Source organism: Nannobrachium achirus (genome assembly GCF_963921795.1).
Source record: "Nannobrachium achirus genome assembly, chromosome: 8".
In the NCBI taxonomy this organism is placed as follows: domain Eukaryota; kingdom Metazoa; phylum Chordata; class Actinopteri; order Myctophiformes; family Myctophidae; genus Nannobrachium; species Nannobrachium achirus.
In genome coordinates this window covers 55,002,579-55,026,931 of record NC_137817.1, presented here as the reverse complement: position 1 = coordinate 55,026,931, position 24,353 = coordinate 55,002,579, and the positions used below count along the sequence as shown (strand labels likewise).

General features: G+C 41.8%; 1 protein-coding gene across 1 annotated transcript in view; it reads right to left on the bottom strand.

Annotated features, from left to right (window-relative positions):
• Nucleotides 1–10,413: 10,413 nt before the first annotated feature.
• The window catches only part of LOC308290395 (transmembrane protein 87A), a gene marked incomplete at its 5' end in the record, with an annotated part of 42,104 nt that continues 28,164 nt past the window's right edge, over nt 10,414–24,353 (bottom strand). Inside the window, 5 exons of the mRNA XM_080732210.1 lie at nt 10,414–11,480; nt 17,131–17,161; nt 20,396–20,448; nt 21,986–22,047; nt 22,751–22,824. Coding sequence (XP_080588336.1) covers nt 11,439–11,480; nt 17,131–17,161; nt 20,396–20,448; nt 21,986–22,047; nt 22,751–22,824 — 262 coding nt within the window. The 3' untranslated portion in view covers nt 10,414–11,438. The remainder of the gene's footprint in view (nt 11,481–17,130; nt 17,162–20,395; nt 20,449–21,985; nt 22,048–22,750; nt 22,825–24,353) is intronic.

Genomic DNA, 24,353 nt, shown 5'->3' with positions numbered 1-24,353 from the left:
CAACAATAATTTGGAAAACCAGATGAAAGAGAATACATTTATAATTCATCTGTGTTTGGCTGCATTAATATGGAAGTAGTTTTACACGATGAATCTGAAAATGAAAATATTGACCAAATGCATATTTGCCTGCACTGATATAGTTTACTTGCATGGGCATTAATCGGAAAAACAATCGACAAGAAAATAATGGTTAAATAGTTGTAGTATAGGTATAGCCCTAGAAAACGTATTCTACAACAGTGGCTTACAACAATGACCACTTATGGCAGGGGTGTCCAAAGTGCGGCCCGGGGCGGCAAATGCGGCCGGATGAAAAATGATATACGGCCCGCAGCTTCATTAGTAAATTGCAATATAAACGGACTGGCAGCACAGTCAAACAAGAATATTTCATGATATAATTTGTCAGGAGCAGTGGTGTCAGTTCAGCAAAAGCTAGGGTATGGCAAAGATGGGAGTCCTCGTGGATAACAGGCATTACATTTTGTATAACACGGTTCTATTGTGAAAATAGCAGATCTACATGCTCACAATGCCTCGCGCTGCGAGGCGTTGTGAGCATGCAGATCGGCTATTTTCACCGCAGCAAGTGTCGTCAGAGGTATAAGGAGGTGTCCCGTATTTGAAACTCTGGGAGTTGGCAACCCTAATTATGACAAAGTAATTGCGATTATGTCAAATAATTGCGATTAAGACGATTATGTAATAATTGTGACAGGCTTAACCATGACAACATCAAGAGAGACCATGAAAGTCCAAGTTATTATTTATACGTTTTATTATCAACTGTTCATTTCTGTACAAACCAAACGACAAATTATGATTTACGTCATTAGAGCCTTTTCTTTCGGACAAAACGACCGACCAAAACGCTTGTGACGTGAAGCTGTGAATTACAGCGTCATCTTCAAGCCACAGTCCATCATTAAAAGGCTGATTGAAACAAAAACAAAAAAGATGCGATAAACAGATTTATGGATATGAAGTGTTTGGATCCAAATAGAGATATTCTCCCGTTGGCAAAATATACACATGTATATAATATTACACGTTCCCCTTCACAAACCAATATTTGTCACAAAAAGTGATACAAATGACAGTTTTTGTCCGTCAAAATGTAACGGTGAAAGCAAACAGGTTATTTTTCATTATACAAATTGTGTATCATGTTGTGACATTTTATGTGCAAGAAACTTTTTTTCAGGCTCCTCCATGAAACTGTTCACATCTGAAAAATACAAAATACAAAAGAAAACACAAAAAAACTAAAAAACTAAACAAAAGAGAAACAAAAACAGAGCAACATGCAATTAAAATGCTTTCTCAGAGAGTACAGCCCATAGCCTGAATATTGTGAAACTTAGGCCCGATTTATAAAATAAGAGGATCTACAAAATAGCAGCTCTACACAAGCTTCCTCTCCACTGGGCTGTGTGTTAAAAAACCAGTGATTCTCGGGCACGCGCTGGCCTAACTGGTCCGGGCGCATACCATATGGGCTTTGTGTGGCCTGGCGGCGTCGCCGGTTCGATTCCCGATTCGGACGACCTTTGTCACTCCCCGTCTCTCTCCCCATTCTACTATCAGTCTACTATCCTATCAAATAAAGGCATAAAAAGCCAGAAAAACAAATCTAAAAAACCCCCCCAAAAAAACAGTGATTCTCAAGCTCTGGGCCGGGGCCAGCTAGTGGGCGGCGAGGGTATTGCAAGTGGGACCCCGAATAATTGGCAAAACAATATATATATATAAATAAATAAAAACCTAGGCTGTACATTCAGCCTGACCGCGTGTTGCGGGTTCGACTCCTGACGGCCTTTAATACGTGTCACTCCGCATCTCTTTCCCCCCGCTTCCTGTAATCTATCAATAAATGCAAAAAAAAAAATCGGTTGAAAATCGGTTGATTATTAAAAACCCATTATAGACCCTAGGCCGATTCTAGAAAACGCCTTCTAAATCAGTATAGTTCTCACACCTTTTCCCCCCCTCAAAAATAGCAGACACTTTTTAATGGTATACAAACAGGCTTTGTAAAAAAATGCATGTCTGCAGTATCGATAGTGGTGGATAGATCGAAGAAAAGAGGTTGAGAATCAACCGTGTTCGAACTTTTGCTCAAACAATGACAAGAAAGAGAAGAACTATAAAGACCAATCTGGTCTTCTCTAGCGGTCGCTCCTAGCAGTAAATGTTACTAGTTTATTGTGTCTGTCTGGTCTGCGGCCACACACAGTCATGGGGTTGGACAGCGCGGTGTCAGTTAGCCTATCGCTTCCGGGCTGAATTGGCTGTTAAGACTATATGGGATGATGTATGGGACACTTCGCGCCGCTGGACAAGCCTCCAAGCCTCTGTCAACGCTTTAAGGGGCCCAACCATGAATTTCAAATTTTACTTTTTTTTTTCTTGTTTTATGGTCTTCCCAGTGTTTCTTCCAGCAAAAAAAAAAAGGAACGATAGAGAAGATTACGATTGACCCTACATGGTTCTCATTGTTGTTCTCTAATATTCTCTGTATCGTTCAAATTTTAGCCCAAAGACAGCGCCTGTTGCCAACAAAGGGCATTTGGTATTGCATCCAAAATGGCTTGGAATTAGAGACAGAGAGAACATGAAATTTCAATATCCGAGTGGTTGTTTAGGCTAAAACCTGTATAATGGACCAATATTGATATAAAATATATATTTTGAAAAGCATGGTGGGGCCCCTTTAAACAGACTAGTTGTGCTGCTGGCTACACTCACACACGCACTTACAAAAAAAGGTACACTGATTAACTTGCTTGCAAAGAAACAAACACTGTCACTTATTTACACGCGTATACACAAAAGCTCTCTCTCTCTCTCTTACACACACACACACGCCTGCAATTAAGTACACAAAAACTGCCATGTAAGTATTCACACACACACACACACACACACACACACACACACACACACACACACACACACACACACACACACACACACACACACACACACACACACACACACACACACACACACACACACACACACACACACACACACACACAGCTGGCTTTGGGCTACATGCGGCAGTCAGACAGAGCTAATGGGCGCTTTCATAGAAAACACAATAACAATGTGCTGCGGACAGAGGTAATGTTTGTGTGTGTGTGTGTGTGTGTGTGTGTGTGTGTGTGTGATGCTGAGTGGACATATACTCTATATGTGCTGTGTGCTCAAGCGTATAAGGGCCAGGGGAATCAAGTGAGTAAGCGAACGTGAAATTGGACGCACAGTGCATGTACAGCATGTCTGGGTCGACAGCATGGCGAGTTGGGAGAGAACACACACACACACACACACACACACGCACACACACACACATACAAGTGTATAGACATGGCATGTTGTGCTGTCTGTCTGTTTGTACTGCATCGACTTCTGTGCTTGTCTGTCTTTAGCGCACGTGTCGTGCTTCTCAGAAACATTGTGATTGTGCTCAACTCACTATGCTGTTCACATATTATAGTTTTTCTTTTTGTTTTTCTGTGAACTCAAATCACGCCGAAGCTTCGGTTTTAACGTTTAAAGGAGTGTTATACAAGCGCTAGGGCCGGAGGATTATGGACAAAATCACACATATATATTTTACCAGATATTAGTCCGATAAATATAAGGCAGAGGTTGGACAAAATTGTATTATTTAGTTTTTCAACTGATTCTGTCAGGAAATTAGGTCTACTAGCCAGGATAAAAAATCTACCATGATCTGCTCATGGCAAATACCCACAGTGCATGGCCAAATCAAGTTGGGCTCCCATCGACTTTCTATACAGGAGGAAAATACCCAGAAACAAAATCTGCTTTAAGTAGGATGTGAGGGGTCTAACTAGGAGTTTGTCATGATGCTGAATCCATTGCAAGCATTTGTTTTGCACAAAAAAACATTCATTGGCCCCAGAAAACTCCCACATGACTCATCACTTTTCATCACTAAACCATCATTTTCTGGGGCCATTTTTAGCCCAGGGAATGTTTTTTGTGCAAAACAAATGCTTGCAATGGATTCAGCATCATGACAAACCCCTAGTTAGACCCCTCACATCCTACTTAAAGCAGATTTTTTTTCTGGGTATTGTATAGAAAGTCGATGGGAGCCCAACTTGATTTGGCCACTATGGGTATTTGCCATGAGCAGATCATGGTAGATTTTTTATCCTGGCTAGTAGACCTAATTTCCTGTCAGAATCAGTTGAAAAACAAAATAATACCATTTTATCCAACCTGAGTGTATTTTTTCCCTAGACTTACAAGACTATATGTCCAACATTGTACGTAGTACACATTTAAGTCTTTGATTTAAAAAACAAAGTACCCGGGGGGGGGGGGGGGGGGGGGGGGGGGCGGCTGTCACAGTTATTACATAATCGTCTAATCGCAATTATTTTGTCATAATCGTCAATCGTTTCCATGTTGAACATTTTTCAAATATTTTCAAGCATTTTCAAAAATATTGGAAATAGCAGATCTACAAGCTCACAACGCGTTGCATCTGTGCCTGTTAGATTTTAACAACTAACCATTATTTTATGCTTTAACTATTGAAAAATAGCAGATGTACAAGCTAACAGCATGGCACCGAGTGCCGCACTGCGAGCTTGTAGAAATGCCTTTTTTTTTTAATCATGAAAATGTATGCAAGTCTTTGAATATTTTTGACCAGATTCTGACCCGACTATAAATGTCTTCTGAATCCTTCAAAGGTTTTTTGAAAAATGTTTCCGGAATCAGTTGAGTGGTTCTCAAACATTTTCATGTCAAGGACCCCCAAAATGATATGTATTTGTCCACGAAGCCCATCTCAAAATATGTTGTTCAAGGGACCCCCCCAGAAGCAAATATGGACCTGCTTCAGTGAAACTCCCTTTCTACCTCTAATATTGTACTGCAGGGTTCCCCAATTAGTTTTCCCCAAGGGCCGAATTATGTCTAGGGTACCAAGCCGAGGGCCACAACATTGCAGGGGGCGACGGTGGCGTTCCCGCTACTCCAGCGACAGTGCAGATATTGTCACTGTCGGGCTGAAACCTTGTATCTCCAAGTTTCAAATGTGTACGTTTTTTGGTAAAGCATACAAGACCATTGCACAAAAGTGACAAAACTAGTGAAAACAGCAGATCTACAAGCACACAACGCCTCGCGATGCGAGGCGCTGTTTTCACTAGTTCAGTACATTTTTTAGACGATAGATGCAAAACAAACAGGTTTTGGACATTTGGTTTCCACCCGACAACGACAATATACTAGTGTTGTTGCTGCTCTTATACCACCATTATTACTGTGGTTGGTGGGGGCCAGACAGTAGCCTCCCGCGGGCAAATGGCCCGTGGGCCGTCTATTGGGGAACCCTGTTGTACTGTATCGTGACCATAACAATATCAATGTGTTTTGACAATTTACAAAAGTATAAAAAGGGGGCTTATAAGGACAAGGGGGCTTATAAGGACAATATTATTATTACGATATCCACAATCCCAGACTATATCGAGTCTCATATCAAGATACTGACATCATCATTTCGATATCTCATCCCAGCCCTAATCAGCTGCTTTCACCTGCCAGGTACCAGCCGCTGAAAGTTTGTATCTCATTCACTTACTATACACTATATACTATAAAGGAAAGAATACCCGCCAAAAAAACTACTAATGGACCCCAAAAGACTGTGAAAAGTGATGACTCATCACTAAACCATAGTGTTGTTGGGACGTTTTTAGCCCAAGGAATGTTTTTCATGCCAAACAAATGCTTGCAATGGATTCAGAATAATTAAAAACCCCTAGTTTGACCCCTCACATGCTACTTAAAGCAGATTTTTTTGGGGGGTATTTTTTTTTCCTTTATTGTATAGTGTATAGTAAGTGAATGAGATACAAACTTTCAGCGGCTATCAAACATTTTTCTCACATTTTTGCGAGGGACATGGGAGCTCAATTTGTTATTTAACCTTCATAGTTGACAAAATCACTGAGAAACGGACCTTCGCTCTCCACGGTCACGGAAATATCAGATTCACCCCAACTATTTGGTTTCATTATGTGCGCACTAAGCTCAGGGTTTCATTGTGCATGAAGTCATTAAAACGGCACGATATCGATCCGACACACATCACGGTTCTGCTGTCATCTGGAGGGGGCGGGGCTTTGACTAAACGACGCGAGGTCAATAAAACTGAGACAAATAAAAATGTCTCATCATCTCCTTTTAGAGTTCTTTTCCACTGAGCCGGTGGTCCTCAACCTGCGAGGATATTTCAACTGGGCGCCCAAATTGGCTAAACACTAAAGAGTTTATCGATAATATAACATTAACTCATTGGCCGCCATTTTAACATTGACTGTTTGGCTCCCCTGCCATTTTGTTTAATGAAAAAATTGATATATTTTTTTTATATTGACATTTTTCCTAAATTCTGTATTCTGTATTTTGTGTCATACAGGACCTGAATTGAAACAGGACCACCTCTAGTCTCACCAAAAAATAAAACAAATAAATAAAAAGCTTTTTTTTCTATAGTTGCAGCCATCTCAAAATAGCCATTTTTGACCAAAATCCAGCTATAATTGAAACAACTGGAAATATTGACCTTTTTGTGATCGATCGCTTTTCAAGTGGATAACTCACTTGATATTTGTCTTTATGGCTTCAGGCATTATCAGATAAGTGTACTAATGTAATTATGTAATAGGATTTCTTTTTTTTTTAATTTTCTGTTTAGAAAAATGCAGAGAAACATATTTTTATTGGCTATGTCTGACCATACACTCAGCAATTTCACATATATACTACTGTATATTGCAGTATTTATGTGAGCATTTATGTGAGCCCCCACTTGGGGGCGCTTTCTCTCTGTCTCTATGTGTCTGTTTTCGGTCTCGGATGGGTTTTGATCTGTACAGGTGCACACACACAAATAGACATCAAAGGGGGCATGAGTCTTTTTTCTAACATGTCCTAGAATGTGAAAATAGCAGATCTACAAGCTCTACAAGCTCAACACATCGCTCTGTGACACATTGAGAGCTTGTAGAGCTTGTAGATCTGCTATTTTCACATTCTAGGACATGTTAGAAAAATGTCTCCCCCTGCCCCTAAAAAAATCCTCTGCACTGCCCTGCTAAACAGCTCCTCTGCGTCTTTGCTCGTTAGTAATCAACACTAGTTGATCTCTTGCTTTTTTGGAGGAGCGTGGTGGGGGAGCGTGGGAGTTTTGGTGGTGGTCCACGACCACCACCCTTGAGAAGTGTTGGCTGGAGACCAGGCAGGGTAGTGAGAGGACGGACCCCCTTTCAGGGACCACTTCACTTGTCTCTGAATCAACTGGATCGCGTCGTGAACTTTATGTAATCGGGCAGTTTTATTGATTGATTTTGTAAGAGTTGATTATCGTGTTCCCACTGCTCTGCTGAGCGAAGCGTTGAGCCCGCGGACCCCCCAGGGACCCCCTTTTGCAAAGGACCGCCTGTTGACAATGGCCTGCTTGGCTGCTTGTGGACCATTACAAAACAATATATTATAGCCTGGATATATGGATTATACAGTAACCTGTGGATACTAATCAACCATCATCATTCTCAGGTATGTTTTAGAAGCATTTATATGGCGAATTGGCGATAATTTTTTTGTGTCTTGAGAGAGAGAGAGAGAGAGAGACAGATCTCTGAATCAGAGACTCTGATAGCACTATTTCTTTATGGGACTGTGTGCTGATTAGGACAGGGGGACCACTGAAACAGACAGTGGTCGTGGACCACCAGCCAGCTAAGAGATGTGCACACACACACACACACACACACACACACACACACACACACACACACACACACACACAGCTGTTTTTTTCTTCTCTTTTTTTTCGGCTGCCAGCCTTTTGAGCTCAAATGCGTCTTTTGCCAATTAACTGTGGTTGGGGAGATTTATACATTTGTATTGCAATTTGTACATTATTACAGTCTTTTTTTCAAACACACTTACTTTGATGTGTGATATTTTAGGTTCCCTTTAAGATAAAAGGCTCAGAATTTGTCACGAGCAGGGGGAGAATGTAATTAAACATTACATTATATAAAAGCTAATTCTCGGGACTATCGGGCCTGGCGGGGAGCGACATTGGGATTTTCTCGGGACTATCGGGGGAGGCGGGGAATGAGTTAAGCACAACGTAAAAAATACATAAAGGGTTTTCAAACTTTCAAGCTCGTAGCGGGGGCACAAAGTGACACGCTATGGGCTTGTAGATCTGCTACTTTTGAATAACCAAAGTATAAAAATAGAGTGGAGTATTGAAGTGGAGAAACTTTGTTGCTGCCCTATGCGTCAGTCGGCATACTGGGGATAACTTACCCACATTATGTAAAAAAAAAGTATGAAATAGCCTAACGCTCTTTGGCTAAAAATGTAAATGACACAGATGCTTTCCCGGTTTTAATCAATCCCCCAGGACCACGGTAGAACATTTAAGCAGCTGTCACCTGGTGATCAAATCGGGGATAGCAACACTTCCGAATATAAAATGCGCCTGATCCAAACTTTCATTTTTATTTTGTTGCCGACAGGCAGAAAACTCCTATCCATATTATCATATATTTATTTTGTAAATCAACGCCTTAATCATACTACCTAGCGTCACACAATGAATTTGAATCCTGAAAAAGTACCTGTAATGGTTTTGGACAGAAGGGGCTTCTAACCGACAGACTACACGGGTAGCAGATCGACAACTTCCCCCTCCAATGGTGGTTCTGATTATAAAGGAAGCGTAAAGTAAAAAAAACAAACAAACAAAGGTTTCAAGCTTGTGGATCTGCTACTTGTGATGCTTTTGTCTGATGCTGTAGTGACAGTATGATCAAGAAAGGCATTAATTTACGAAAAAATAAATAAAAATACGGCGATTAGCAACATAGGTTTTCCATAAAACAGTTGGATTTAGAAGTCATTCTGTTGAATCGCATCTTTTAACGCAGTGGTTTTCAACCGTTTTCATTTTCAAGGTCCATTATTTATTGTGCAGACCCAAAACATGGTTGTCCACTTGCCCACAAGTCCATGCTGTATTTTGATGTGGTGCCATAGGAGAGATAACAGTCCATCGTTGGTCAAAAATAACAACTCTTCTACATTCTCTAATTGTGTAGTCTTCTTGTAAATCAAGTAATACAGGTGATCAACAATAATTTAACTCTGGTACATTTGGTTTCATTTTACTTTACACTCAAGAGATAAAGATCTCCATTTGGTTACCAACTCTCCATCATTTAGCCGGGGACCACCTGGAACCCCCTCAAGGACCACAGGTTGAGAACCACTGTTTTAACGTGTTTGAAACCAGCCAACAGCAGAGGACACATTTATGGACCGGATCTGTCAAAATACTGTGTAAATAGGCAATAAAACGAAATAAAATAAAATAGAAGTAATGTAGTTTTGCTCATGGAGTTCTCTTCCAGACAGTGCATGTACAAACAAAGGCTTCCAAAGAGCATAAGGCTCCGGGGACCACTGGCGGGCCCCGAGGATGGGGGGGGGGTCCCCCAAGTAACAGGCTCTATTCACAGCAGTCATAACTGGGAAGAAATCTGGGCCTCTTCTAGGGCTGTCACGATTATGACATTTTACATAACGATTAATTGTCACTCAAATAATTGCGATTAACAATTTAATTGTGTTTTTGTTGTTGACAATTACATTTCTGTTTGGCTTTTAGGCTTTGAAGTTGCACATGGCAGACCTAAATATACAAAGAAATCACTGACATATTTGACAACTTTATACTTAGAAAAAGAACACCGATAGTGGAAATAGCCGATCTACATGCTCACAACGCGTCGCATCACGACACGTTGTGAGCATTTAGATCGGCTATTTCTACCATTTTTGAAAATGTTGAAAAATATATGAAAATTTGTCAACGATGATGACGATTATGACAAAATAATTGCAATTAGACGATTATGTAATAATTGTGACAGGCCTGGCCTCTTCCTTACTTCCTCCACAGGTGTTGTGATGATTCTGATTAAGGTTCCATTTAGTGTAGCATGGTGGTTCTTAAACATAGCCATGGGGGCGGCCATACTGTAGCTCAGGTTTCCCCGATTAGTTTTCCCCAAGGGCCGAATTATGTCTAGGGTACCAAGCCGAGGGCCACAACATTGCAGGGGGCGACGGTGGCGTTCCCGCTACTCCAGCGACAGTTCAGATATTGTTGTTGTCGGGTGAAAATCTTGTATGTCCAAAACCGTTCGTTTTGCAATTATCATTTTAAAAATGATTTAAACTAGTGAAAACAGCCGATCTACAAGCACACAACGCCTCGCGGTGCGAGGCGTTGTGTGCTTGTAGATCTGCTGTTTTCACTACTTTTGTGCGACGGCCTTGTACAGTATGATGAAGCAGGGCTTTACTTTGCGAAAGAACGTACACATTTGGAGACACGAGATTTCCACCCGACAACAACGATATACTAGTGTTGTTGCTGCTCTTATACCACCATTATTACTGGGGTTGGTGGGGGCCAGACAGTAGCCCCCCGCGGGCCGCAAATGGCCCGCGGGCCGCCTATTGGGGAACCCTGCTGCTGTAGCTGAATGGTTAGTGAGGGAAGTCCCTTTTTTGCAGGTCTTTCAGTCCGAGTGTAATAAAAAAGCACGGAGGCGCGCCGTCTCAGGCGACCTTGAGCCACGTGAGACACCGGCGAGCGAGCGATTCGCCGTGTCGAGCGTTGCGAGTATCATTGGTAACACCTGTGAAGGACGTGAAGGAAGGGGCCCGATTTCTTTACAATACGCATGTTGGCAAAACGAAACCATTTTAATGATAACATAACATTAATATTAAAACAAAATGTAAAAAAAACCTTGAGGGAAAGAAGTAATCTTTGTGGCACAGATAAATAGGAACTTAAAGCATAGTACATTAGCTCCACTGATCAATCCATCATTAAAACAAACATGCTCTGAAAATGACGCACGGCCCCAAAAACCCACCCCACATTTTCAAGTGGACCCTGGTCCAGAAAGGATTGGGAACCGCTTGGGGGTTATATGGGGATAAAATCCGATTATCCGTTATTTTTCGTTCCAAAGACACTGACGTTGTCATCTTGTAAAACAAACACTCAGTCTTTTCCCGCATTGCTCCTGTCTGTCCGTCCGTCCGTCAACCGTTCATCTGAGGAACCATCCAACAGTCTCTTCAGCTGCCACCTAACGCATCCAACCGTCTCTCCGCCCAAACATCCATCCATTCATCCGCCCATCCACCCATCCATCCACCCATCCCATCCGTTGCTTCCATAGACTAATCCTTTGCCATTCTTCCCTTTAGTTTTGTCCATCATTTAGTTTCTCTGTAAAACATACATTCTCTCTGGCTCTCCTGGGTCCCTCCTCCGCCTCGCTCTACTCCATCTTGGACATCTCAAACTTGGTTGTCATGGTTTCCTGTGAACAGAGGCAACAACATGCAGGTTAACCCATTTAGGCCTAGAATTATTTAATGCTTTAACTATTGAAAAATATTGTGCCGCGCTGTGAGCTTGTAGATCTGTCCATTTTTGAAAAATCTTTATTTTTTTCAAGTCTTGAAATAGATAATATGAATATATCTTCATATACTGTATATCTCAAAAACGAACATTTGTAACTCAAATATTTGCTTCTGGGTGGTCCCTGGAACAACATACTTTGAGATGTGTGGCTGGCAGAGGAGCGGCTCCATCGCTCAAAGATCAGCTAAAAGCAAGAGTGAAGAAATGGGTCTTGAGCTGTGCTTTAAAGCAGTGGAAGCAGAAGGCTGCTTCACCGTATTTTTATATGCTATTATTGTAGGTACATCGAGCAGGTCTGCACTAGAAGACCTGAGGGGGGCAGTTTGGAACATATCTACTGTAGGCAGGCAGTCATAGAGGTAAGAAGGTGCCAGACCATTGAGAGCTTTATAAACAACTAAAATAATCTTAAAATCAATCCTAAAAACATCTGGGAGCCAGTGTAGCGACACTAAAACTGGAGTAATATGTTCTCTCGTCTTAGCTTTATAAACTCTGGCTGCCGCATTTTGAACAAGTTGTGTGCCAGAAAGAAGAGCATTGCAGTAATCAAGCCGGGAGAAAACAAAAGCGTGGATCAATCAATCTATTACTTAGAGTACAGCAGCTGGGTCATGTGTTAGCTATCATTTTCATTTGCTGCTGGGTAAGGTCACAATTGTAAGTATGCAGGCTGTGTCTCTGTAATGGTAAAAGGGACGTCCAGAACGCAGTATTAATGAGCGATGAGCTTTTTTTCGGTGTCACGCCACATTATATTTAATCAAACAAGTTTAATTAGTGCAGGGGTGGGCAACTTTAATGATGGAGAGGGCCACTATATTTCCACATCCAATCCAGAGGGCCACATTGCATATACTATCGGCGAGGATAATGTGGCAGGCAGCCTAATTGCATACGCGCTGTGGTGGGCTCTTCTGGAAATAATTAGTAGTTATTTCTAACAAGAAAAAAATTTACTCCGGGATGACGGGTTCCGAAGCCATCTACCGGGAGGGAACTTCCATGTGCTCGGGATACCGGGCCCCGGCCTTAAACACTAGTTAGTCCCCCCAGGAATCCACGGAGAAAAATTCTTAATTCCGCGGAGAACAATCCTGATTCTGCGGAATTCTGTGGTGAACAATTCTTGATTCCGCGGACATTAAAAAACAACCTAAAATGACCAGTTATCAAGCTAAAAATGATATAGTTCTAATAATCAAGTAAAACCCTTCATGAAATAGCTACAATTAATTTTAATTAGTGGTTAGAATAATCAAATAATCATTTTTGAGAATATAAATCTAATATTAAATCTATTCTTTTTTTTAATTGTTATTGTTTTTAATAATTACTTTCTGTTGCAAAGACTATATTGTCATGCAAACCCTGCCCATAGTAACCACATTTTAGAGGATAGCCTACCTACTACCTAGTATGGGTGTAATATTTATTTATTCTCTTCTGCATTAGACATAGAGGAACTATAGTTCAGGACACAGTTTCTGTCAGGAACGAATGTGGGACCGGACCAATACAGCGTCAGTGCAACCAGCAGGAGGGAAGCTAAGCTATTCCCCCAGGCTTCTGTATGAGGTGGCCACTGGCCAGACCATGTACACATCGTTTTATAATAGTAGTAATGACTACTCCCGCCGCTCTGCTGCCACTCGCGACCGTTATTCTACGGACGTCAGAAAAGTCCGCGAATGGCCGAGAAATCCGCGGGTGGTCCATGTATAGCATGCGTGAGTGCGTCTTTCTCACCATGTGAGGCTGTGAGCCAATATAAACAGTCAGACGATGTGCCTAGTTCCTAGTCCATTAAAAATCAGCACCATCCGCTCTGGTATCGTCACCACACACACGAGTCACAGCACATGAATGCATGCCACGGCAAACAAAGCCATTTCCGTTTCCGTATCCGGCACGAGGACCGGCTAGGCTGTGAGTCTTGTCCGTCTATATCACCGCGACATCTAGCGGCCGTGATGAAAACTACATCCTTGTCTTGTCCTATTCTGCGGACTACTATGATATCCGCGGGAGGCTCTGATATCCGCGGAGGGCTTCAATTTCCGCGAAAAATTCCGTGATCGCGGAATCGCGGATTCCTGGGGGGACTAACTAGTTATGGCAAAACTAAGGCCATGGCTACACGGAGCTGGATATTTCTGAAGCTAGACATTTTTTTGTGCTGTTGGGGCTTGCAGCCACACGAAGCTGGATATTTCGGCAGTGAATCTGGATATTTTTCAATCCGGATAAATAAGTGGAGACATTGAAAAATATCTGGATATCTGGATCCGTGTAGACATGGAACCCGGATATCTCTGAAGACTTTACTGTGTGTGTGCTTGTCCCCCTAGTGGAGGTCTGGGGAATCAGATTATTTTAGACCTAGATATCTTTGTCGTGTAGACATAGATATTTTTCTATGTGGATATCTGAAAAACCAGGATATATGAAAAATCCAGCTCCGTGTAGCCATGGCCTAAAGCACTCAAAGTGTTAAAAGCCGTTTTCATCTTTTTCTCCCTCTCTGAGAAAGCAGATATCGGCACCTTCCACCTAAAACCTCTGACCCCATAACAGTCACATACTGTCATTTCAGGGAGGCCATGAAGGCCATGGCCGTCGTTGCCCCTCGGTTTGGCCTTGTGCCCCTCAAAGAATTGGCCCTGAGGCCACAGTGGCCATAATAGCCCAGCTGACTGGACCACTTTACCCTACAGATGGACGGAGGTTGTAGTGGGCTTTCTCGCTTGGATCAGCGGGGATCACGTTGCGGTGGAGACGCAAACACACTCGCTCTGTGAGTAAACGCCGGGCGGCATTTCACAATGATAATGGATCTACATTTTTCTATAAAATTGCAAAGGTAAGGTACTTTGATGGCCGTGAGCAGACTATAAACAATATCCTAAATGGCAGTAAAAAGGGACATTTTAGAATAATTTTGGTGACCAGGCACTCTATTGAGTTTCATTCAGAGCACATCGTTGCACACTGGCACATCTTTACCCACAACAACAACAAATAGGAGCACTCCACTCGACTCTGTATTGATTCTGTATTGAAAACAGACACTAGACACTGATAACAATTCATGTGTGAGGGGGGAAAAGAACTGTCTCTCACTATGACTAGATCAATGTTATACTACTGTATATGTGTGTGTGTGTGTGTGTGTGTGTGTGTGTGTGTGTGTATATATATATATATATATATATACTTTACTTAATATGACCCCATAACATGCATTTCATTATTTAAATGTAATATTATTATAGCAAATGGTGAAAATGATCTCTTCTTAGATGCTTTTAGATTTTCTAATGTTTCTCATACATTTGCTATTGTATAATATCTGTTGATGCTGTAGTTCGCCCATACTGACAAAACAGGGATACATTGTTGTATTAAGCAATACTTATATAATATTAAGTATCGCTTATCAATATTATAAATCGATTAGTTGGATTAACTGCTGCAGCCCTAATATACTCCATCATATCTTCTGGGGAGCATTCACAGTTGCATTGTGGGCCGCAAAGACACATTCAAAAATGGCAGTGATGTCACTTTAAGATTTGTGTGTGTAACGAAGCCAAACAAAATGCCTTCCACATGCACGCACACACACGCGCGCGCGCGGACTCACGCACACACGCACGCAAGCACACACACTCTTCTCATTGTTCTGCCCGCCATGACAACAAGGGGGGATAAACAACAGTGTGACGTAACCATGGTAACATTGAGCTCAGAGCCGACTGTCTGGCGCCCTCAGCAGTTCAGGGGAGGAATCGCACCCGGGGTTTAAACCCATTAAAGACCTGGAATTATTTTATGCTTTAACTATTGAAAAATAGCAGATCTACAAGCTCGCAGTGCGGCACTCTTGTAGATCTGCTATTTTTGAAAAATATTTGAATATATGTGTTTTAAAAGCAAACATTTGTAACCCAAATTTTGCTTCAGGGGGGGTCCCTGGAACAACATATTTTGAGATGGGGGTCCGCGGGCCAAATACATGTAATTTTGGGGGTCCTTGACATGAAAAAGTTTGAGAACCACTGATTTAGAAGACATTTATAGAACTGGGTCAAAATATTCAAAGACTTGGACAAATTTCCACCCATTTTAAAAAAATGGCAGATCTAGTACAAGCGTGTAGATCTGCTATTTTTCAATAGTTAAAGCATAAACTAATGGTTGAAGTGGTTAAAATCTAAAAGCGACAATGACGTGTTCCCGGCCTTAGTTGGTTAAACTCAATTAAAAAATGCAACATTTGGTCCACCTGTCGAGATGAACCATACGGTATGTTCCTATTCATTTCGTACAGATCAGATGCGGTGCGGATGCTCTGCAGTGTACAGTCTAAATGTAATGTCTGATTACATGTTGTTCCATAGTGTCCAATTCCATTTATATGTGATCTGTGTATCGTCGTTGTCGGGTGGAAACCTTGTATGTCCAAAACCGTTCGTTTTTATCATTTAAAGAAATTAACTAAACTAGTGAAAACAGCCGATCTGCAAGCACACAACGCCTCGCACCGCGAGGCGTTGTGTGCTTGCAGATCGGCTGTTTTCACTACTTTTGTGTGACGGCCTTGTCTGACGAAGCAGGGCTTTACTTCGCAAAAAAACATACCAATTTAAAACTTGGAGATACGAGGTTTCTGCCCGACAGTGACGGTATGCTTGTTGCTCATGTACTGTACTGGTGCAGTTGGTATTCTGGATGCCCATTGTTTATTAAACAGTGAAATCCATAAAACATGGAATGTCTGAGGCCCCCTGGAAGCTTCTATTCTACGGGAGCATAACCTCGGGTTGCATGGCTGGTACGTAACACATTTAAAATTCTGAGCATATATATGGCTGTAGAATTGTTCTGGAATCATTATTTCAATATTTATAATATTTTTCTGCATTTGATGTATTGACGTTGATGTATTGATGTATTACGTTGCTTATTGTATTGATGCATTACCTTGCTTATTGTAAATGGCTCTAGATTAAAGGACATATATTTTAGATTAAAAAATATAAAAGATGGGTGTTAAAATGTTTGCATTTACTTCTTTCTATCGTTTTAGAGATTTTAATTATTTTGATTTCAGTGGCTGGGGGCATGCATACAAGTGGCTAAATATGTCTTTTTACACAGAATAAGCCCATTCCCAAGTTACAACGCAACCTTTCATGGTTGGATGTTACTTATGCGGGCTAGAAGTGTTACTGTAAATAGCAATACAGAAATTGCTGGCTTATTGTGTCTATTTAGCCACTTGTACGCATGCCCCCATGCGTATGCATGCCCCCACATTTTAGCATGCTAAACGTGATAAACCAATAGAACGAAGTAAATGAAAAGATTTTAACAATCTAAATTCTAAAATATGAAGTTGTCCTTTAAGAGAGTCTGCTAAATGCTTAAATTGAAAATTGTAATTGTAAATTGTAGGGGGGAAAAAAAGAAATTATAGAAAAAAAAAATCAGGAGAGCACAAGGGGAGGTAAATGTGAATTGAGAAAAGGCATCATTACCTCATCAGAGTCCAGTAAGGGAGGCAAGGCGCTGCGGAAGAGAGGACAAACACACCGTTAACAACTGAATAACAACATTACACTCGGTGGCCAGTTTATTATTATGTAGCATGAGCATCGGTCTGTCAGTCAAACGTCACACTTTTGCCCTGCTCATATCTCCGCCACCGTTGCCCCGATCCATGCCAAACTTTGCACACACAATCCTCGGCTGCCTCATTTCTCACATGGCCCTCTTCTAGCGCCACTATGAGGCAGATTCTCACAAAACACATTTTTGGACACTGCTCCTACAGATTTTGCCCCAATATCACGCAAAGCGGTACACAGTATCTCTCATCAACATGGATCTGTCCCATTTCCCATATTCCCTCCTGATTGGCTACCATTGCCTTCTAAAGTTTGTGTATGCGACCTGACGGTCGCTTATCTCCCGATTAGGGAGTCTTACTGGTTATTATGTACACCAGTGGTTTGTTTGAGAACCCCTGGCCTATGACACACACATGTGATACTACAGGTTAGGTTACACACCTGTAGTTTGCACAAGGCAGATTCCGTACCGTCAACCTGATTCACACATGGTCGCATGACCGGTGGCCTGTGCTGAAAACAGCCGATCTACAAGCTCACAAGAACGCGCCGTAATGTGATGCGTTTGTGAGCTTGATTGAGATCTGACATTTATTTCCCCCCCCGCCATTAGACTTTCACCACAGCAGCACCAATCAATCATCTCTAGATAATTGACTCCGCTGATTAGTGGCAGCCGGGCGGGCCACGTTTTATGAGAGCATTCATTCACCGGGGTTAGGATCACATCTGCACCACTCCACAAACACACTCCTCTGCATTTCCCTGCACTTTTTATTTAAAATGCTAATGCTCTCCCTCTGACCTGAAAATAGCTCACTCCAATTCAAGGGTGTTCAAGGACCTGTTACAACTGCTTCACAACGTGGTGCCAAACACACCACTACTATGCACTAATGGATGTTAAGTCACATTACTGTACCGCTTCCATTAGTATCAGAGAGGCTGAAAAAAGGGGGCTTATTTGTAATGTACACTATTTCTATTTGTAATGTGCAGGCAGAGTCTGGTATTAACTTTTTAAGCTCACTTTTCTTTAAGCCAAGCGTCTGGCTGATGAAAACGTCGGACTCGCTTTTTACCAGCCAAACAGGCTTTGCAGACCTTTTTCTGTGGTGTATCATACCGTACACATACATGTCGTCACTGACGGGCAGAAACCTCGTATCTCCAAGTTTCAAATTTGTACGTTTTTCGCAAAGTAAAGCCCTGCTCCTTCATACAAGGCCGTCGCACAAAAGTAGTGAAAACAGACGATCTACAAGCACACAACGCCTCGCGGTGCGAGGCGTTGTGTGCTTGTAGATTGGCTGTTTTCACTAGTATAGTTCATTTTTTAAATGATAAATACAAAACTAACGGTTTTGGATATACCGACAGACAACGACGATATACATTTGATATGCGTAACAAGAGATTATGGTGGTGAATAAAAAAAAACAGTGGTCATAAGCAGAGTTGAAACTACTTGAAACAAAAGCATCACATTTGTTCTGCGGGTCTGTGAAAAAGGATATCCGAGGAAACTAATTGAACTAATGTGTAAAAATGTGTGAACTATTCCTTTAAGCTTCAAACAACCCTATCTCTTTAGAGTGTGCGCTGAGCACTACTGGCCAATCAGAGAAAGAAGGGCCGCTCCAGCAGACATGCTGGACTGAAATGATATATAGACTGGTTAGATAAGGAACTCCTCAGAATTCTCCGGTGTGCAGCCAAGCTTGTTTTGGCTGGACACTGATTCCTGCCTGTCGTGGAGCGACTTAAAACATCGCAAAATAGAGGCTTGTATTCTGTGTTACTTTTATGCATTTGCTGTTCATATATTCATGATTTGGGAAATACTCCCGTGTAATCATTAAACAATGCTGAGTTTAATAGCTGAACTGGTGCTTCTGTGTAACGTCTCATAACTGGACTCTCAGGATATAGGACGGCGCATCAGAACAATGGAGATTGTACATGTTGCTATGTCTAAAAGTCCATTGTGCGCATAGGAGATAATAGTACATGTGATGGATTATGGTACATTCAAACACTAAAGGTCAATTTATGCTTTGAGCGTTCATCGCATCGGGACACCGCATCACATTACATGTTCTGAGTTTTGAGCGTTCGTACCGACAGCTTCTGTGAAGGTCCTCCACGACACATTTTTGTTGTTTCGGCGCCACTTTCATCAAACCAATGTATCTGTCACACTTGTCACGCAAAGCACAAATTGACCGGAAGATATTACAGTGAAAACATGAGCTTTAATACGCCACCGAGTTCATTCACTTGTGCTCTGATATTTTTATTGCACAAACGTCATCCATGCTAGTACTGTGCCTAGATATTTTGGTAAGCATTGAAAACATCGATGCGGATATTTAGTTGCAAAACAAGTCACCCACCAGCCACCAAGTGTCTTGGAGCTTGTCTGCAGTGTTATGAGGTTGTGAGCAGACACAGTGTATCAAATACAATGACGTCAAATGACAGCGAGAACAAAAACATTAATTGATTGATGGCAGCACTCCCACTCTGTGCTTCAGGTATTTCTTTGTATTAAAGTGAAGAAGGTTGGTGCAATGAATCATTCATTATTCTGATGAAGGCATCGAGCCGGAACGTTATTCTGATTATCCTGTTGCCTGCTGGCATCATTGTCTGTATTGTGTGGATCATGATATTGAACAGAGAGTGGAGTCATGCAGAGACCAAGCATCTGGGACGTGCACTTGTGTTCAAGTTCAGGAGAGCTTGGACAAGGCAATTCTCTTGAATGCTGCCTTCAGGTTTCTCATGGAAAGAGGGCATTTGCATTTATTTCACCATAGTAAAAACTGCATTCATCGTCTGGAGAGGGCACTTTTTATGGTAACATGTCCTTAGGTCGACGGACAACCTTTGGTCCAACCACCAAAACCTAACCTTAACCCTAACCCTAACCTCATTAAAACTATGCCTAAACCTAAACATAACCCTAACCTCAGTAACCGTGACGCGGGTGAGTAGCTAACCTGCCGACGCTGGTGAGTAGCTAACCTGCCGACGGTGTTCGATCCAACGGGAGTTCGACCTATGGGGCAGTCCCCCTTTTAAAAAGGGCAGGGGCTCAAGCCCCCTGTGATGTCTATGTGTGCACGTGCCTGCCAAGCATATGAGTTGAGTCAGGGTGTTGACTTACACGTCTGCCATGGATGAAGGGATGTTATCTTCCACCCATTTTAGATCCTCGTCCTGCAGAACAAAAAGACACATATTTCAGTGTTCCTGCTCATGTATCGCCGTTGGCTTGAAAGGTTTGGGAACCCTTGCTCTAAATCAGTAGTTCTCCTCACACGTTCAAGATTTTTTCCAAAAGGTTTCAAAAATAGCAGATGTACAAGCACAAAGATGTGTACATCTGCTGTTTTTGAATAGCCAACGCAAAAATGTAACATGACACGGATACTTTCCCAACTGGGATAGCCAGGTGTTTGTCTCCCTCCACAGTGGAGAATATCAAAATGATTACATAATCGTCTAATCACAATTATTTGACATAATCGTCATACTAATAGATTTTCAAACATTTTCAAAAATAGTGGAAATAGCCAATCTACAAACTCACGTGTTGTGAGCTTGTAGATCGGCTATTTCCACTATCAATGTTCTTTTTTAGTTGTCAAATATTTCAGTCATTTCTTTGTATATTTAGGTTATGGTCATATGCCATGTGCAACTTCAAGCCTACAAGCCAAACAGAAATGAAATTGTTCGTCGCAATTATTTGAGTGACAATTAATTGTCTTGTAAAATGTCATAATCGTAACAGCCCTAGGTGTGAGTGATCATTCTGGCAACGCCTCTGGGGCTGCTTTATATCAAAACACTCCATTTCCTTGATGTGGGAGCAGCCTGTGTCGTTTAAATTGGACAGAATGTCGATAACAAGGAGCCAAAAACAAAATAAAAAGACTCTGAGACAAAAACAAAGTCTAATTACCGTGAAGAGAAGAGAACACTTCCAAACAGTGGAATTAAAGCTCCTATCTTCTATCAGCCACGTTTCCAACCAAACCGCTCAACCTCAGGCAAACCATTAATGATTCATTACTGTGATCAGACTATCGTCATTAAGTGTTTTCCTTACTTTGAAAAGAAACACTTAATACCAAATCATCCTAAATTTGCCTATATAGCAGCTGTCCTCCAGTTCAGGGGTCTTCCAACGTTTTCAGGCCAAGGACCCCTTAGTTGAGAGAGAGATGAAGCAGGGACACCCACAACCTTTTCATAGATTCCATATGGTTTCATTGTTTGAAAGCACAATCGTTGTGTATTTTGGATTCATGTCAATTTGTGTTTTCATATATTTAACCACTTGAACGGTCAATACTTAATAAACTTGACAAAAGAATGGAAAAAGAATTCATCGAGTACAGTGCAAATCAGGTCTGTTTTTACTAAGCATCGAGGGTCTAAGTGGTTAAACTTACTGAAGTCATATTTTCCAAATGTTATCAAATTATTCTGCGGCACCCCTGGACTGGCGTCACGGCACCCTAGGGTGCCCCGTCACCCACTTGGGGAAACCCCTGCCATAGTGTTGGCAGATGGAGATAACATAAGACGGGCTTTCATTGATTCCACCAGGGAAATGTAGTCGCCAGTGACGGCATTTGTAACAGCAGTCGGAAACAAAAGACAAAGAGAACAGATAATAAGGAGAACACAGCAGCTATGAGAGATAAAGAGACAACAATGGACAGATGATGGCTGTTTTCTCTCTCACCACTTTGTTAGGCTTGGCAGTTCCATTGGTCTCGTTCTTCGTCCCCCTCATCTTCATCCCCTCTGTGGACGCACACGCACACACACACACACACAGTGTCAGTGATTGAGTAGGTACACAGTCAAATCCATGGGCAGTGGTTCTCAAACTTCATTTCAAGGACCCCCCATAACTCTCAGAGTTACAGACCTGTAAACGGGGCTACATGTCATGATGCAACAAAAACATTATTTCCACAAAATCTTATATTATACAAAATGTAATGGATCAACTCTTACAACTCCAAGTGCTCGTCAGGGTGGGGGGGGGTCCCCAGTTTAAATATGATTATTTTGGGGGTCGCGGTCTGAAAAGGTTGAGAACCACTGTGATATGATATCGTCACTGTCGGGTAGAAACCTCGTATCTCCAAGTTTCAAGTTTGTACGTTTTTTCACCAAGTAAAGCCCTGCTTCATCATACAAGGCTGTCTCACAAAAGTAGTGAAAACAGCCGATCTACAAGCACACAACGCCTCGCGGTGCGAGGCGTTGTGTGCTTTTAGATCTGCTATTTTCACTAGTTTAGTTCATTTTTAAAATGATGAATACAAAACGAACGGTCTTGGACATACAAAGTTTCCACCCGACAACGACGATATAGTACTTTAGTTCACACTGAAATGTGTCTTGCGCCACAGCAGCCAAGTATGCGAAACATATATACAGTACACACATTTGACATGACACAAGGAACACATTATGGAATATAAAATGGTGATCTGACCGAAGGCTTCGTTCATCATGGGCTCCTCCTCCTCCTCTTCACTCTCTTCATCCACCAGGGGGCTGAATGCATACCTGCCAATCAATCAATCAATCAATCAATCAATCAATCAATATAATACATCCAGGGCAGGAATTTCAGGGAGGCCACGAAGGCCATGGCCGTCGTTTCCCCTCAGTTGGCAACCGGTCACTTCGCCAAAAATCCAACTCGCCAAATTGTCCACGCTCATTGAGCAGGCTTGTCAATGCTCCTGGATTCACCAGGATGATTGTCAATTACATCTACTATGTTAAATATTTTCTGGTGGAGGACCCCCAGATGAGAAGTCATTATTAAGGATGTCTTACTTTGCTTCAGTCATCAAATTTGTACACCTACATTTGGCATTTTAAGGTTGAAATTGTACCCATGCTAGTAAAGCAAGCCTGATAAAAGTATCAAACATGCACAAAATTCAATAAAACACAGGAAAATATATATCTGTTAAGAGGTTTTGGGGGAGGACCACCAGACCCCTGTCGGGGAGTTCCGCGCACCCCCTAAAAAATACATCTCCTGGATTCTCCTGGACTGACAGTCCAATGTTGACAACCCTGCTCATTGGCGAGGTGTCCTAGCAAGTTGATTTGGCGAGTTGGATTTTTGGCGAAGTGACTGGTATTCCCCTCAGTTTGGCATTGCGCCCCTCAAAAAACTGGCATGCCCCGAGGCCACAGTGGCCTTAATACCCCAGCTGACTGTACCACTTTCTCCTCTGTCTCTTTATTGTCAATATATAGACATCATCTTTCTTTCCAGTGTCTTTCGTCAAGATTCTGAATTCTTAACTCCCCATCTTTAAAACCTATCCAGTAACTTAGATTGGTGCAGGGCTGTTTGATTTCATTTCATGGTCTTCCTGCCCTGGCAATTGGCCTAGGACTACAGACGATTGAGTGGCCTACTGCGCATAGAAACAGAGCTGCTGCTTTAAACACATTTTAAATCTGAGGCTTGTATACTACTTAAAATAGTTTTGAGGAAAAATGCAGCCTTTTGTCCCAAAGCGACTGCAAAAGACTGCTGCTTTTCGAGAAAAAAAAAACTTTATAATACACACACACACACACACACACACACACACACACACACACACACACACACACACACACACACACACACACACACACACACACACACACACACACACACACACACACACACACACACACACAAAATGTGGCATAGCACTGCTTACACAATGCTGTACCCCCTCCAACTGTATATATATGTTCCCCTTTTTCAACTGTTGAAAGTGTATTATATTTCACACTTGCTTTGGCAATGTAAACGTACATTTTCTCTTCTCTTCAAAATTGTAAGCTTGTAGATCTGCTATTTACACCACTTTGTTTCTTTAAATTAATTGTTCATTAATCACAATGGAGACCAGGCATGTGGCCCAGCCGTAGCTAAATGTATCATGTAAAACATTTATAAAAAAATGTATTACATGGCTTGGTTGATTACTTGATTCGGATTGGCAATCGCTGAAATCAGCGGTGAATTGTATCTGTATAATGACCGCTCCGCTCTATAACTGGCCGATGCCTAATCAACG